This window comes from Tarenaya hassleriana, unplaced genomic scaffold (genome assembly GCF_000463585.1).
Source record: "Tarenaya hassleriana unplaced genomic scaffold, ASM46358v1 Cleome26, whole genome shotgun sequence".
NCBI lineage: Eukaryota > Viridiplantae > Streptophyta > Magnoliopsida > Brassicales > Cleomaceae > Tarenaya > Tarenaya hassleriana.
Genome location: NW_010965869.1, coordinates 1,459,051 through 1,475,260, shown reverse-complemented (window position 1 = coordinate 1,475,260; position 16,210 = coordinate 1,459,051). Strand labels below are relative to the sequence as shown.

At 38.3% G+C, this 16,210-nt stretch overlaps 5 protein-coding genes across 9 annotated transcripts in view; 1 reads left to right on the top strand and 4 right to left on the bottom strand.

The window, feature by feature from the left end:
* The first annotated feature begins 1,083 nt into the window (after nucleotides 1-1,083).
* On the top strand, nucleotides 1,084-5,215 carry LOC104816898 (protein DETOXIFICATION 42-like). 2 transcript variants are annotated; one of them, XM_010545915.2, is made up of 13 exons: nucleotides 1,084-1,354; nucleotides 1,988-2,152; nucleotides 2,260-2,381; nucleotides 2,469-2,645; nucleotides 2,746-2,930; nucleotides 3,452-3,557; nucleotides 3,648-3,744; nucleotides 3,832-3,932; nucleotides 4,018-4,181; nucleotides 4,279-4,350; nucleotides 4,441-4,557; nucleotides 4,655-4,872; nucleotides 4,993-5,215. In XM_010545915.2, the coding sequence occupies exons 2-13, from the start codon at nucleotides 2,076-2,078 to the stop codon at nucleotides 5,036-5,038; spliced, it is 1,482 nt and encodes a 493-aa protein (XP_010544217.1). In that variant the 5' UTR covers nucleotides 1,084-1,354; nucleotides 1,988-2,075; the 3' UTR covers nucleotides 5,039-5,215. The 2 variants fall into 2 exon arrangements, with proteins under 2 accessions (XP_010544217.1, XP_010544216.1); XM_010545914.2 differs by having other exon boundaries at nucleotides 1,085-1,354; nucleotides 3,422-3,557.
* On the bottom strand, nucleotides 4,805-6,584 carry LOC104816901. Of its 4 annotated transcripts, none has more exons than XM_010545918.1 (4): nucleotides 5,701-6,584; nucleotides 5,388-5,502; nucleotides 5,163-5,228; nucleotides 4,805-4,897 (listed from the first exon to the last, which is right to left on the bottom strand). In XM_010545918.1, exons 1-4 carry the CDS (start codon nucleotides 5,841-5,843, stop codon nucleotides 4,892-4,894), a joined length of 330 nt encoding a protein of 109 aa, XP_010544220.1. In that variant the 5' UTR covers nucleotides 5,844-6,584; the 3' UTR covers nucleotides 4,805-4,891. The 4 variants fall into 4 exon arrangements, with proteins under 4 accessions (XP_010544220.1, XP_010544222.1, XP_010544218.1 ...); XM_010545920.1 differs by having other exon boundaries at nucleotides 4,812-4,897; nucleotides 5,174-5,228; XM_010545916.2 differs by lacking the exon at nucleotides 4,805-4,897 and having other exon boundaries at nucleotides 5,112-5,228.
* On the bottom strand, nucleotides 5,700-9,248 carry LOC104816902 (mitogen-activated protein kinase kinase 4). Its single transcript, XM_010545921.2, has 2 exons — nucleotides 6,578-9,248; nucleotides 5,700-5,761 (listed from the first exon to the last, which is right to left on the bottom strand). The coding sequence occupies exon 1, from the start codon at nucleotides 9,022-9,024 to the stop codon at nucleotides 7,939-7,941; it is 1,086 nt and encodes a 361-aa protein (XP_010544223.1). The 5' UTR covers nucleotides 9,025-9,248; the 3' UTR covers nucleotides 5,700-5,761; nucleotides 6,578-7,938.
* A 2,012-nt stretch (nucleotides 9,249-11,260) lies between these two features.
* Nucleotides 11,261-14,993, bottom strand: LOC104816897 (metal tolerance protein C4). Its single transcript, XM_010545913.2, has 13 exons — nucleotides 14,532-14,993; nucleotides 14,374-14,428; nucleotides 13,764-13,896; nucleotides 13,608-13,663; nucleotides 13,383-13,497; nucleotides 13,187-13,244; nucleotides 12,946-13,064; nucleotides 12,664-12,783; nucleotides 12,455-12,556; nucleotides 12,275-12,347; nucleotides 11,842-11,909; nucleotides 11,660-11,720; nucleotides 11,261-11,557 (listed from the first exon to the last, which is right to left on the bottom strand). Exons 1-13 carry the CDS (start codon nucleotides 14,818-14,820, stop codon nucleotides 11,433-11,435), a joined length of 1,374 nt encoding a protein of 457 aa, XP_010544215.1. The 5' UTR covers nucleotides 14,821-14,993; the 3' UTR covers nucleotides 11,261-11,432.
* Nucleotides 14,994-16,049: 1,056 nt separating this feature from the next.
* LOC104816896 (GATA transcription factor 28-like) overlaps nucleotides 16,050-16,210 on the bottom strand; it is a 4,027-nt gene continuing 3,866 nt past the window's right edge. The window contains exon 9 of the transcript XR_772383.2: nucleotides 16,050-16,209. The gene's annotated coding sequence lies outside the window, so the exon portion shown is untranslated. The remainder of the gene's footprint in view (nucleotide 16,210) is intronic.

The following is a 16,210-nucleotide window of genomic DNA, read 5'->3' as shown; positions in this document are numbered from 1 at the left end:
TACCTGGAATTTAACACACTGATTTTAATTTTTTTTATTTTACTATTTATTTTTTTATATTAGTGACAATTATCGATATCAGCGAAAGAATAATATAGGATGGATAATAACACATCGAATGATATCAACTCTTACTTAATTACTAAAAAAAATGAAAGTATTAGAATTATATTTTAATTTTTTTAACAAATAAACTTCTTTTTCCTTTTTGTTCTAATTATTATTTTCATTGTTACACGTTATCATATATATGACATATTATTTAACATTCATTATCAGTGATGCTGTATTATGTATCCGATTATCTATATCAATAATTTTGATTAAAATAGGAATATAAATATTAAAATAAGAAATTTTTATAGATATTTAAATGCCAAGAAGATGCATATGACTGGGGATCCTGGGAAGGCATATCTGGGAAATGTTATTTACTGGGGAACTGTATATGACATCGTCAACAACATTTTTCTCACGTCCAATATTTTTTTAATATATAATTTTTAATTCCTAACATTTTTTTCTCTCTCAACACTGAAATATTTATTTACCACAAAAACCATGTATCATCATCATATAATCCGTGTCAAGAAATGTAAAACCACGTACCATATAAAAACTCCGAATCATTAAGGGGCGAATAAAGACTTTTTTGTAAATGGTAATTTTCTTTTTTCACCGGACAAATATGTTAACAAAAGGTACTAGTAATGGACCTAATAGTATATTATATATTTTCATTTTTTGTTTAATACGTGATAATCACCTCAAAACCACAATTTGGGCTGGCTTATACTGATTTGATTTTATTATGCTCCCTTTCCTATTATTTTGATCATAATTTATATTGGTTTTATTTTGTTTTTGGTTAAAATTTTAATTTTTTTAAAAATTACAGATATATAATATTCAATTTATTTATAATTATACATTATGTGGAGTCAAATCATATTATAAATAAAGAGAAATAGTTAACGTATATAATACATAAAGGATATAAAATAAGAAATAAATAGCATAAATAAATAAATAAAAATAATAACTGCCCTTTTTAATTAAAAAAAAAAAAGATGAACCCAAAGTTTCCACCTTTCCACCACGCATCAGCTTCTCCGCCATTAACTTTCATATCTTCCTAGTCTCTGTATTTTAGTATCTTCTTTTGTTTTGACAAATTCACCAGCTTGGTTTCCGAGTAAGAAAAGAAAAAAGACAGAAAATAAAAAATCATAGATGTTGTTGGTTCGAAGAAAGATCTGTCTGGTTTTCTTCCGTCAGGTTCCCATAGCCTCTGCTTTGCTGAGAAACATATAAGAAAGTGGCCCGAAACGGAAAGCCATCTCTGATATTTCAGGTGGGTTTTTCAAATTTCAAGAATTTCCTGGTGAAAGTTTCAATTTTTTTTTTCTTGTCGGTGATGATCTTTCTTCCCCATCTCTCTCTGTATCTATCCGTGGCAGTCATACTCAGATCATGTAACTGTGGGAGTTTTCACATCAACCCGTTTGTTAGTTTGTGTTTTCATGTATTTGCTTCGTTTTTGTTTGGTTTTTCAAATCAGTTTTGGTTTAAAATAATTACTGATACCATACATATGGAAAATGAGTCCTTTTGCTTTTAAACACATTTTGAGGGAAGGAAGGAGTTTCTTGGAAGGTGAGACACTTTAAAGTTCAAATCTTTTTTTTTAATCTTGTATTTGAAACGAAAAAGTTTCGGCCTTTTGATTCACCTGAGTTTCCTAGAATCCAGAATTCGATTTTTGGGTTTTTCTCTCTTGGTGGGTTTTTCTCTGTTCCAGTTTTGATTAGACTTCATTTGATGTTTGGTAATGCATGAAAACGAGGGTGGAGAATGAATAATTGGACCGTTCAAGTGAAATATGCGGTTAACTTTGATCCTAACCTCAAAGTGCCTCTTGTCCCCATTTTCTTGACAAATTTCAATGTCTTCTCAAGAACTGAACATTACATATGTCTGATTGCAGACCCTGTTCTTTAGATAGGGGAAGCTAAAGCTCCATTACCCTCATAAACCATTAGAATTTGGAACATTCATTGTTGTTCAAGAAATCGATGGCTGAAGAGGGCTACAAAGAATCTCCAGCCGATTCACCGAGATATCCTCTTCACGTTTTCTCCAAGGATTTCAGGTGGATGATGTAGTTGATCATGATCTTGAAGATCATTATGTTGTTGTGATTCTATTACATTTTCAAGAACTTGTTTTTTTTTGTTCTGATTGCCATGTCGTGAGCAGATCAGTTCTGAAGTTAGACGAGCTCGGGTTGGAGATTGCCCGAATAGCGTTGCCTGCAGCACTTGCTTTGACAGCCGATCCTATAGCGTCTCTGGTCGACACAGCCTTCATAGGCCAAATCGGTGAATATTACAACAACTCTTCGTTTCCCCGTTTCTCCCGAGACGCTTTTTCTTAAATCACGATGTCTCGGTCGTGAATGAATGCAGGTCCCGTAGAGCTCGCAGCCGTCGGGGTTTCTATTGCTCTGTTCAATCAAGTTTCAAGAATTGCGATATTCCCACTCGTTAGCATCACAACGTCGTTTGTTGCTGAGGAAGATGCAAACAGTTCCCATAGAGAATGCTTAGAAACCGAAGAGAGTCAAGAACTGATTCCTCTCAATGGTATGGTGCTTGTATCTCATCATCATCATCACCTTCAACTGTTTTCTGCTGTTTGGTCTTTGGCATATGTTGTAGTGTAATTGTTGTTGATTTTGTTCAGGTTCGGGGGCAAGTGATTCAAGATGTGTACATATGCATAGCAGTAGCTTTAGTGTTACAAACAAGAAACGGATCATTCCGTCCGCCTCATCCGCATTGATCATTGGAAGCATCCTCGGCCTTCTTCAAGCTGTGTTCCTTATATCTGCCGCGAAACCTCTTTTGAGTTTCATGGGAATTAAACATGTAAGCATCTCTTTTGAATTTATATGCCATCTACTTTCTCTATCTTTAGTACGGGGTAGGCATTAAACCCGATATTCGCGGGTTCACCAGCACCCGTCTCATGGGTACACGGTCCGACGAGATGAGGACCGCGGGTTTGGATTCGGGTTCAGATTTTTCTTTGGACCTGTTACCCGGGTGTACTAGAATGTGCAAAATGACCCTCAAACTATGATATGTTTAGATCTATGTTCATGTAAAATTACCACTTTACCTTTATGGTCAACTCGAGTCAACATAAATCTATAAGTTTTCGCGGGGTTCGGGTATCACACACGGGTACCCGAGCATCAATCGCCATTAGCCAAGATCGAGATACTTCATCCATAAACCTGTGGGGGACGAGGCTAAGCTCGGGTACCTCCGAAAACGCGGGTATCCGACCAGCGTCGGCCCGTGTGCAATACCCACGTACTGATAATTAAGATTGAGACGGTGTGATGTATATAAAGGATTCTCCGATGCTGAGACCGGCTCAACAGTATCTGACACTCAGATCAATGGGTGCACCGGCCGTTCTTCTCTCGCTCGCAATGCAAGGCGTATTCCGTGGATTCAGAGACACCAAGACCCCCTTATACGCCACCGGTACGCCTTCTATACACATTTACATTCATATGAGGAATTTTATAAACAAAAAAAATCCACTTTTGCTTCATCTTTGTGTGAATGAAACAGTGATTGGAGATCTCACGAACATAATCCTCGATCCGATCTTCATATTTGGTTTCCGTCTAGGCGTTAGCGGAGCAGCCACCGCACACGTTATATCCCAGTCAGTTTCGACTCTCAAATATCACATAAATATTGCAATATCTCGAAATCTCTAACATGAAATCGTATATATGGACATACGTTTCAGATACGTTATTTCCGGTATACTCTTGTGGAGACTGACGGGCCAAGTCGATCTCTTGAACCCGAGTACCAAACATCTCGAGCTTGGAAGGTTCATTAAAAACTGTAAGTGAAGAAAAATCCTGTCAAATCATATATAGGTAAATTCCTCGTGAAATTGACGAACTTGATTTCTTCGTGACTCTCTCAGGTTTTCTCCTATTGGTTAGGGTAATGGCCGTGACATTTTGTGTAACGTTATCCGCATCCCTAGCTGCAAGGGACGGTCCGATCCCGATGGCTGCATTTCAAGTTTGCTTGCAGGTCTGGTTGGCCACGTCTCTTCTCGCAGACGGGCTAGCCGTCGCTGGCCAGGTCACACCCCGGGCCTCTCCTCTCTGTTTGTAATTTGTTCGAATATATTGTAGACTATAACCATTTTTTTCTTTCACATTTCCAAATCATTTATTAGGCGATCATGGCGAGCGCATTTGCCAAGAAGGACCACGAGAGGGCTGCAGCCACCGCTTCCCGTGTACTTCAGGTTTGCCGCCATCTAGAATTTTAAGTTATCGAACCCATTTGGACCGCTCGGAGTGATCAAGAAACGAAAGAACTGTTGTGTCACACGCAGTTGGGTCTGGTTCTCGGGTTGGTACTCGCGGTTGTAATTGGAGCGGGACTTCACTTTGGAGCACGACTGTTCACGAAAGACGATGACGTCCTGCGTCTCGTTAGGACAGGGCTCCCGGTATGTTATACCCTTTTCCTGATCACATTATACAAATCAAATCAGATTGATTCGACGATATTTTTCCTGTTCTTGATTGATTCGCTTCTTTCATCAGTTCGTCGCATGCACTCAACCGATCAACGCGTTGGCATTTGTGTTCGACGGCGTGAACTTTGGTGCGTCGGATTTCGGGTACTCGGCTGCATCATTGGTGATGGTTTCGGTAGTGAGCGTCTCGTGCTTGCTATTGCTCTCCTCGGCTCACGGATTCGTGGGACTATGGTTGGGCCTAACCATTTACATGAGTCTCCGAGTAGCAGTTGGGTTCTTGAGGTAAAATTCCATCAACACATCAACCCTAACAGATTAAAAATACTGTCATATAAGATGGATCGACTAAAAAGATGCAACTGTGAATGAGAAACGTAACGAAAGGGTTTCATGGTATTGCAGGATAGGAACAGGAACTGGACCTTGGTCTTTTCTTTGGAGCCCATGAATCTAAACGTGGAGTTTTCAGTTAATAAGCTTATTAAACAGTATTGTTGTATTCATTATCATTTTTGCCTTTTGCACAATTCTTTTTTCAGACATTATATAATATTAGAGAGAACAGGAGACACCTCTTCTGTACCCTTTTGGTATATGTATGATGGAGCGAGAAGAATCTTCCTTCTCCAAGCTTGTTGCTGAGTATTGGGGCAAGTGAAAACAGAGAAAAGTCTGATCTCAATATCAGCAGCAGTATGTATAAGAATTCCAAAATGTGATCCATTGCCACTCAAGTAATCAAGAAACTAGGGATTTCTCGGCTTGCTATGAACATAGAGGATCACGAGCATACTGACCCCCAGGGAGCTTTGTGGAAACAGCTTCTTGAACAGAAGCTGCCTGCGGCTGCTACTGAAGTTGCCCAACTCATTCCGGTTTTCTTTCTGTTTCCTGCGAGAAATTTCAAACACACTGCCAGAGAATAACAAAAAGTTCACTCCCAACAAGCAAAAACTTAAGGTGGAAACTTCATCAGCTGAAAAATGTGAAAATCAAGAACAAAAGGATGAGCGGTAAATCCTCGAGGAATTTCCTGTGTATCAAACACCTGCAGAGAATGTTTGCCACAAACTAGAGACGAGTATGGTAAAAACTGGGAACAAGTCTCACCTTTCAGGTTCCTCTTCCTCCAGGTGCTGACTCAGAGATTCGAGCTCATGTATCTGTAACTCTGTATTGTCGAAAGGATGCCCAACAAACGATAACAGAGGTGCATTCCCGAATGAAGTGACAAGCCATAAAGTTGACCACATGAAAAAATAGGAGGCAGAAAGAGGACAACCAGTTGCAATCACAAGAAAACACTCGAACTTGATCTTTAGAAAGCCAGTAAAACCCACGTCAAAACCCTAACAGGAAATAATCTTTAATAACCTAACGCATGGGCCTATCACTATTTTTCAACTTTCTGTCTATAACCGACATAGCCAAAACTGAAAGAGCCACGGCAGGACATAGGATCAGAACAGGGCATTTGAGTATGTTTTGTAAGCACCATAACGAGCCAAACTAGACTAAAATATATGAATATCATACTTTAGAATCAAGACAATTCCACAGCTACGGAACACAAATGGTTTATGACAGAGGCCAAAAGAATCTAGGTAACAAGGAAAGGATGAAAAAATCCAAACGTAAACATACAGCCTTATTAACAGGTGAATGCTTTCTGAGTTAATGCTTCGCTTCCTATGATTTGCTAGAAACCCATAAAATTTCGTCAAATCACACGTTACAAACAACTTTTAGTTTTCTTTTTGCCTATAAAAACATTACTGATAGTGCCTAAACCCTACGCATTAACCAAATATGGCAAGAAGAAAGCTCATTCGGAATAATTCTTAGCAGCGAATAAAGAAATATAAATGGCAAAACACTAAACAAACCGATGCATATGGTACTTTTGAGCTGAGGTTTGGAGTCTAGCATCGGAATAGAACACTTGTATATGATTTCTTAACACAACTGAATGATCTAGACTACTTACTTTGCTTTACTCTGCCGCCCGGTGCACAAAGCATTCCGTTGAGCGGGGTCTGAGGAAGGGTTCCACCAAAAAGGTGTATTGCAGGTGAACCTTATCTTGTAGAATATTTTGCAAGGGGCTACTTCCACGACTTGAACCAGTGATTTCTAGATCACAATGGCAACACCTTAACCAATGTGCCAAGGCTCCCCTTTGATCTAGACTACTACTCGGAAAATAACGTCTATGGAATAAGCATATTCCAACATAAGAAAACAACACTGTTCATACAGAGCGTGTAACCATTTTACAGGATAGGCAAAAAGAAACTAGGCGGAAACAAAGGAAGGAAAAAAAATCCAGTTATGCATGCACAGATTTATGTGCATTCTGAGTAATACATTGCTTTCTGACAAACTGCTAGAGAATCACAAAATGTTGTCCATCATTGGGTCATATATAAGCATTAACTTCACCAAAGTAATCAGAACATTAGCGAAACAGCTAAATCCTAGTCATCAATAATATATGGTAAGATGAGGTTTAGAGTTTAGCACCTGAATAGGGACACTCGCGCAGGACGTCTAGGGACCTCAACTGATTGCCCTAGAATACACAACTTGGTGAAAGAACTATCCATTAATCATTTTCTAACATCAAGGCAATTCTACATATACAGTTCACAACCAGGACAAGACAACATACACAAAATGAAATTAAATGCAAGCATAAGGATGACAAAATCCAGTCATGAGCGCTCAGTAACACAAACAGATGAATGCATTCTGCGTAAAGATTGCTTTTCTACCAACTGCTACAGAACCGCAAGATTTCGCCAGACGGAGGGCCATAAAGAAGCGTTGCTTTTCACCGAAGAAATTAGAACATTAATGAAAAATCTAGCCCAAGGCATTTACCATAAATGGTAACACAAGAGCAAACCTTTTCCCACAGCAATAGCCTCAAAATGATTCCTCACACCAAATAATGAAACACAAATGGGAAAACTTTTATGGAATTTCAACAAAATGGAAGATCCTCCAGTATTTCCTGGTTTGAAATATCAACGCTAAATCGAATCCAGGCAACGTCATTTCCATCATGAACAGAAGGATTCTTTGGTGTCCTTCCCTTTCTAGCAAAACATTACCGAAAGGTAAAATAAGATTTGGTCAACTGATGTAACTCTTAAAAGTATCAAATTATCAATAAACCCTATGACATGAAATCCCCTAATAATATATCCTCTTCCATTCCACGGATTTTCACTTCCAACTCTTCCTCCCTATTCAATACTTTTTACTCGGGCATGGAGAATTTGCGTAAAATTGCCAGGAATGGGAAAGATAGACAAGAGGTATGAAAAGGTAAGGGACAAAACACTACGATGCCGGAGATGAGGATGAAGACAGAGGACGAGGAGGAGGCAAGAGTTGGTGAAGATTAGGAGGATGCTGCTTTTGGGCTCCACTTGCTCTCAGTATGAAGGGATGCTGCAAGAGCTGCTGCGCGCTCCACCTCTTCGCCGGATCTCTCTGCATGCAACACGAGATGAAGTCTCGGAACTCCGGCGAAGCCGACGGCGGAGCCTCCGGTGGCTGAGATAAGCAAATGGCGCACATGAGACTTGCCCAGTCGCCTTGTCGGCCAACGGCGAAAGGGAATCTCCCCAAGTAGAACTCTAGAATGCTAACACCCAAGCTCCATATGTCCCCAGCGTATCCGTCGTACTGCCCTTGATTAAGGTCGGTGTTAATCCGCTCGGGGCTCATGTAAGCAATGGTTCCCACCGATGAATTGCACGGATCCATGGTCTGGGAAAGGATCCGGCTCACTCCAAAGTCGGCGATCTTCACGTTTTTGGCGGAGTTTATGAGGAGATTCGATGGCTTGATGTCGCGGTGGACAATGCGGCGGCGATGGAGATAAGTCAAGCCGCTGAGAACTTGCCGGGAAATGTCCGCGAGCTGCTGCTCCTGCCAAACATGGACGCCTTCTAAGGACCCTTTATCCATGAACTCGAGCAGAACCTGGATCTCGCCGTTGAGGTCGAACATTTTATGACATTTCACCACGTTTGGGTGGTCCACGCCGCAAAGGATATCGATCTCCCTACGGATCTGGCGACGAACCATTTCCTCGTGGTTCCCGTAGATCACCTTGAGAGCGTAGAGCCTCGAAGTCGACTTGTGGATCACCTTGTAAACCGTTCCGCCGGCGCCGCTGCCGATCCGGTTCACACGCTCCAGCTCCGAAAAGCTGCTCGCGGCGGAGAAGCTATTGCTGTTCGCCGCCTCCGACACAGATCCACCAGACGAAGGCGCCGAGCCGCCGGATGTCGGGGGGAGAGGGAGAGGCACGGCGAGGGACACGTCGCGCTGCGGGAGCGGCAAGGTCAGGTCCGGCCGCTTCCGGGGACGGCTCCGACCAGCAGCGGCAACTCCAGGTGGCGATTGAATCGGCCTCATGACTTAGGAGCGCGTCGGATCGCGTTCACACTCTTGCACGATCCGAAATGAAATCCTTGAGGGCTCGGTCGAGATTTGTTACACATCGCCCATGATCAGGACCATGGTTGTCTTCCTCTTCGTCTACGCCGTCGTCTAGGGTTTGGTGAGGTTTGATTAGTTCTCCGAAGCAATCGATTTCAAGAGAACGATACCCGAGAGAACGAAGGTTATATAGATAATATTTAAAGGGAAAGCGAAGTTTGCAACAGTGGGAAACGTTAATTAGATTTTATGAGTAAATGAAAATTAAAATGAAAAATAGAAAAATACCACACCTTGGATATGTTGACACGTCAGACATGTTACTTTCCATTATTAGACCACGCAATTAGAAAGTTTTTTTTTGGGGGGAAAAACGCAATTAGAAAGCTATGTATGTGTCCTTAAAAAGAACGATAAGAAGGAATTAAAATAATGAAAATGTGATATAGTTTCTATTTGGATTTTGATCAGATATGTTTTGGTTATTATTTTGAGATTTCTGTTAATTATATTCATTTAATTTTTATTTAAATTCGTTTTGATACAACATTTATTTAGATCAAGATTGCACTGATGCAAATATTTAAAACAAATTTTCAATTTTTTTAAAATTTCAGTTTTTGATATATTCTCTTTTAAGTTCAGATTTTTATAAAACAAATATTACAACAATATATTTTTTCACAAAAGTTCGGTTTAGAAATAATTACATGGTAAGGATTTCAACAATAAAAAAGTATCAAATTTCAGATATCAACATGATAGATATTTGTGAGACTTACGAGTTTTTTTTTTTTTATAATTTGTAAATTCATTAAGTTTTTTACTCAACTATATCTTCCAAAAGAACGGATACAAAGATATTGAAACATAAATACATAAAAAACCAAATAAATTTTCATCTAAATCAATCGTAAAATCTAATTAGAATCTCATCCCGTCTAAAAAAACTAATATAATACACATATGTATAAAAATATATAGGGACATAACTAGGTAAGTTTCATCTAATGACATACATATAAATAAAATAGTATAGATGTATAGACCATGATATTTTTACAAAATTGTTTGGAACTTGTGGGTACCCGTTTATGATTCTTTATCAGTTGGATTCGTGGATATCTAAAAATTGAAATCCATCGAGAACTCGTTATATCCTATTTATAAAAATCGGATATTTACGAGTCGAATGTAAATATACGGATATCCGATTTTCGGATATTTTTCCCCACCTCCGCTTGTCGGCAGCAACAGGTTTTAAAGTCTCGATCTTTACACAAAACGAGGCAGGAAATGATAATGTCGGAAGATGAGAAGTGGAAGAATTCGGAGTATGAAAAGGTTATTACGATGAGCTCGAGAAGAGCGATGCGTTCGCTCCAGCCATGTCGGGTCTGTTTTATGCCAACAACACTGTCGGGAAAAGAAAGAGCTTTGCCGCCGTTTTCTCGTTTAGCTGCGAAAGTTCGCATGGTCTGTCTTTGTGTAGGAAAGAGAACTCTCGACGTTAATGAATGAGAGTTTTTTTTATAAAAATTAATTGGGTTTTGAGATTCTATTTCAATTCAATTTACATTCCATTTTTTTTATATCCAAAATCTATATACATACCCTCTATCTATTTGTTGTTATATGTTAAATGGATAATTCTATATTCTTTTGGGAAATATAATAAGTTTTTTTTTAAATAAAAAGTTCGTAAGACAAAGTTTTATTACAACAACACTAATTACAAAGTGAAGTTTGCAGTGAATATGGTATTATTTTAAAATTTTAGTTTATTTATATAGAATTTATAAAAAAATTATTTTTTTAAAAAATAAAATTTATATATTTACTCATACCAAAAAAATTATATATTTACGATACAACTTTTTTTTAAAAGCATTTATGTTTTTGTGATTTATCTTGAATATAAAGGGTTTCTATCGGTGGGTGGGTGTGAGAGATATTGGACAATTTTTATTAAAGAAATAATTTACAAAGTTACGAGTAAAAATCTATAAATCGATGTCTAGTTTATGTTTTTGGTCATTTTAATGAAATAGATATTCCTACAATGGGTCATGCTGGAAGCTCTGCCCAATAGAAAATCAAATAAAAATCTTTTTTGATTCTGTTTAATTTGACAAAAAAGAAATAACTCAGCCTAAAAAAAAATATTCGTATAAGTGCTAATAAATATTCATAAAAAATAAAATATTATAACTTCACCGGGAAAATCAACCACGCAAGAGAAAGAAATTGCTCTTCATATACATATATATAGATTCTTGAAGAGAATGATTTGTTCATGTGTTATGAAATCCTATCGTTGCTTTCTTTTTCAGACAGAAAAAAAAAACAAAACCAATCTCATACAACGAGAGAGTGAAGGGAGATCATAGAGATGGATCTACAGGATTGTGAGCCTCAATGTCTACGTGCTGAATTCCCGGAACAAGTTCTTGTATCTCTTTCTCTAGCCTGTCAACTTCACTTCCCAAAGCTGTAACCACCTCCTCCCCTGCATCGAGAGAGCTCGGGTTTTAGTCCGAGCCTATATTAACAAGCATGGACCCGACGCTACTTTCCTACTTGGGTCGGGTCGGGTAATCCAGTCACATACCATAGTTTGACATTATCTTGAGCAGTGCAGATTCGTCTCCTTTCTTTGCAGCCTCGCGGAACTAAAGTACCGTTTCCAAGTTTCCGAGAGTTAGCTTACTCTATTTGGGCGTTGCCCGGATGGAAAATTCACCGACTAAAAGTTAAAAAAAGAAACAGACAGGAGCCGATGTATTCACTCACCTGTCTTGCCCACTCTTCGCGGCCAGTTCTCTTCAGATAGTTTTGGACAACGACCTCTCCGTTGAAATCTGTTTGCATACAAACATTCAATGTTTCATCTCGGCTCTTTGTGTTTCATCAACAACCCGTTAAGAGTTTGAGTCATGTTTCTTTCCTTTCTTATTCCGAAGAACATCTTATATATACTACAACCTAAGATGCTGGTTAAGATGACGAAAAGACAAACACCTATTCACCAAAATCGCTCTATTGATACATCCAACAACTATATCACAAGGTACCATTTGTTTCATGCAGATAGATCAGAGAACAAAACATTTCATTTAACCGTGGTATCAAAGTAATGAATAAGCCAAAACTTTAAGCCAAAAAAGCAATGCTTAAAAGAAACGAAATGGGTAACGAGCTATAGGGCTGAGGAAGAGGAACTTACCTATTTCCGCTTTAAATCTAAAGGAACCAGGTCCAATCACTTCACTTTTGCAATCGTACAAAGCATCTACAACCTATAAGAAAGGTTTCTAGTTCAAATATAAGCTCAACCATTAATGGCTCTACTTTGGTATTCCTAAGGCAAATGAGCTTTCCATGTCAAGAAAAAATGGACGTGTACCGGATCGTTCTTTAAGAAATGAAGAACTTTACGCATGTCATGATCATCCATTGCTCTCCCGATCAGGGCATGCCGGTTCCGCTGAATGAGAAATATAGCCACCTGATATCCATATTCTTCTTATAAGTTTAGAAAAATGTGCTACTATGATGTGCATACAGCTTAAGCATCAAGAATAATATCTCGAGTCGTGTAGAACTTGAACATACCATTCCAAGTAAATTCCCAACTAAAATAGATCCGACAGGGTCGTAAATAGGATTTCCCGTCGTCTTAACAGCCACAAGAGACGCAGCTGCAATCGCGAGACCAGTCACTGCAGCACCGTCCTGCATATTCACAATTATATATCAGCATATATATACACACATAAGAAAAATGATACTAGCTGTACCGATAACACAAAAAGGGAAAAAAATATTACAACAGCTTGGTCAATGTTCAAATGGTGATTGCTCAGTAGTGATTATAAAAGAACAAAAAAAAGTTACCTCTGTCATAACAGCAACGGAGGTAGGATCATGGCCACGCCATATGTAATCTCTAATAGTCATACCTTCTGCAGCCGCTCCTTTTCTGACGGCTTGTATAGCAACGATAAGTGAAGCACCTAAAGGCAAAAACAATCATAAAACAAACAATTATAAAAAAAAAAAAACCAAAGTTGACCCGGCATTCACATGAACTCTTGCTACGGAGAGGAGAGAGAGAGAGAAAAAACCAAGTTCATACCTTCAATTATAAATGAACCTCCTATTACCAAAGCGGCGTACTCCATATTTGGTGCTGGCTGAAGAAGACAAGCAACTCTAAGAACAGCAATTTCGGATACCACCAAGGATATATGGAGAAAAAAAATAACAGAAATAGAAAAGGGTAAACACGGCAGAAGAAATGGAGGTCAATTAGGGTTTTTTGAATCAGCTACCTCTGAAGTCCACAAGTTCTGCACTCCATTAACGATGGTAGCACCAGAGCCAAGGCAAAAGATGCCAACAGCAGATATCAAGGACCATACAAATCTTTCTTTTGAGTAACCATAGCTGAGGAAGCAAAATGAGAAATTGGTCTAACTCTTTCGGGACAAAAGAAACAGGAAAAAAAACCCACTCTGCCATAGACTCTAAGCATTATGAAATTATTGGAGACTCACGGATGAATGGCATCTGGGGCACGTCTTGAGCTACTGAGGCCATAAGCAAGAAGTGCCTACAAGTATGAAAAAATGAACCAAACTTCTCTGCAACTGATAAATTTATACATTCAGGTGGAATCATAGAAGCAAAGAACAACTCATTTGGTGACAAACCTGATTAGCGAAATCGGCAACTGAGTGAACAACTTCAGCCAACATGACATGGCTAGAAGTCGACCACCAAACCCCAAACTTAAGCGAAAAGACGAGGAAGTTGCACCACAATGCAGTAGTCACAGCCCGTTGACTGCAAGAAGTTAACCAAAATAACAACTTAAGGATAAATACCGGCGAAAGGGTGTATGTATAGTTATAGGAATTCAAGAGCAGGAAATTGACAACCAGTTAATGCTCATGGAGGAGCTTCACCTTTCGTTATTTCCCTTCCCCGTCACTAAGAAATGGAACTATAAAACCACACGACAATGGCTCTGAAACTAAACAAGAAAACAGAACCTATGTGGGACCGAAATCCACCCAAAACTATCGCAATCTTCCCTGTGATAAACTAAGAACCTCGCCATTTGGGAACATGACAACCATTAAACAAGATTTATTTCCAGGAATCTAGTCATGGAAGTGAGAATTCACTTGATAGAATCACTCTGCTCCATGCTTGATTAACCTCAACCCTAACTGAAGACAGACAACCGCTAACATACACATACAAATGGACACAGAAACACAAATAAGCAAATCATCAGAAAACAATGAGCAGTATTACCTGTGTTCATCATTGACCTCAATTCGCTTCACTTGTTTCGCTCGAGTGAAGAAATCTGCACAAAACAACGAACCCAGAAAGATTCCTCGAACATGAGAATGACATAGTAACCAAGACATGTATGCTTTAATCAATGGTCAGAACTAAGAAAAACATACTCCGGTGAGACGAATACGGATCAATCCGGAGATTGTCGTCCCTTTCGAACGAAACAGAAGCTCGCACGGTTAAACCCCCAACTGAGCAATTCCTGGAGAAAAACCCTCTCGACTGCGAATACGAACGAAGAGGAATACCCAAAATTTGATGGGTCTCAAGGAGTCCATGGCCTTGGTCGATTCGAGACAGTGACTGGACAAAAACTCCAGCGTTGACGACACTTGTTCTGCTGCAACACTTCCCCGGGGATTGAAGAAGGCGAGAGAAGAAGCGATGCGATGATTGCATTTCAGGGTTTTGTTCGAGATTTTCCGGGTGGCATGCGAGTGATTATATAAACTCCCCGGGAACCCTGGAAAATTTTCCCGGAAAAGGAGTTGGAGAAATGCGGTTCCCGTTCACTGTGCTATCTTCCACGCATTCTCTGAGGGAAATCTGAAGAGAGGATTAGGATTCTTGAGCAGAGGAGGGTTTATGCATTTTTCTAATATATTTCCAAATAATTACGAGTAATTTGATATTTTACTGTCTCGGAATAAATCGAAGTTACCAATATTTAAAATATAAAAAAGTCCAATACGTTCCCGTAAAAAAAAAAAGAGAAAAATTACATATCAAAATTCTCCAAAGCTATTGAATCCATTATTAATTAACATAAATAACTTTAATTTCGATATAATATTCATGTAACCAATGGTAAAAAAAACTAATTCTAATTAAATACAAACAAAACTCGAATTAAACCGTAAAAGGGGAACATGAATACGTTTTTCTTCAAAACATAAAAATCTGAAATCTCAAAAACAAAAAATTGACCGCTCTCTGTCTTTGATGATTTTGAGCAAAATAATTTTATTTTATAATAGATGCAAATGTTCAAGTACAATGTAAAACATACCAACATTCCGTTAATAACCACCAAAATCTAAAATCCGGATAAAACAGAAATTAGCCTCAAGGAATTCTTAACATACAGGTTAATAAGTAAACAAATCATCATCGTATATTAATTTTCCATTTTTAATTCTTCTTGATTTTATTTCCTAAACAACTAATTAATTTTATCGAACTAAGCCGGAGGGACAACCAAAAAGTATACTTACTTCGACTTTTTCATTTCAATTGTTTTTAATTATTTTTCTTTAGTTTTGAGCTTTTAGATTCCTGTTTAAAAAAAATTAAAATTATAGATACTTTTTTTTTACTAATTTTTAAATATCATTTGGATTGTTTCTATGTCCGGAGATACTCACTTAAGGTGATAGACGAAGTGTTTCCACCTTGAACAAAAAGACTATTTGAAAAAAAAAGTAGATATAATATATGCATATATATAATTTTTACAAAACCAAAAAAAAAAACGAAACTGAAATCAAAACACCCATTTCACAAAACAAAACTAGCCTCTTTCAGCGAATTTTAATATTTGAATTTTTCTTTGACAAAGCCGTGACTCTCTTTTTTTTTTTTTTTTAATTCACAATATTTTAATAGAGGACAGAAGTAATGCAGAGAACACTAAGTAACAGTTTCCATGGCTTGTATAAACCCTAGTCAGAGTCATAGGACTAAGGCATGAAACATCAAAACAAGAACCAATCACAAACAAAACGCCCAAGGCAATGATGATACGGCGAAAGGAGTTAGATTTCATAAAGTCCTCTAAACTAGGGAAAGT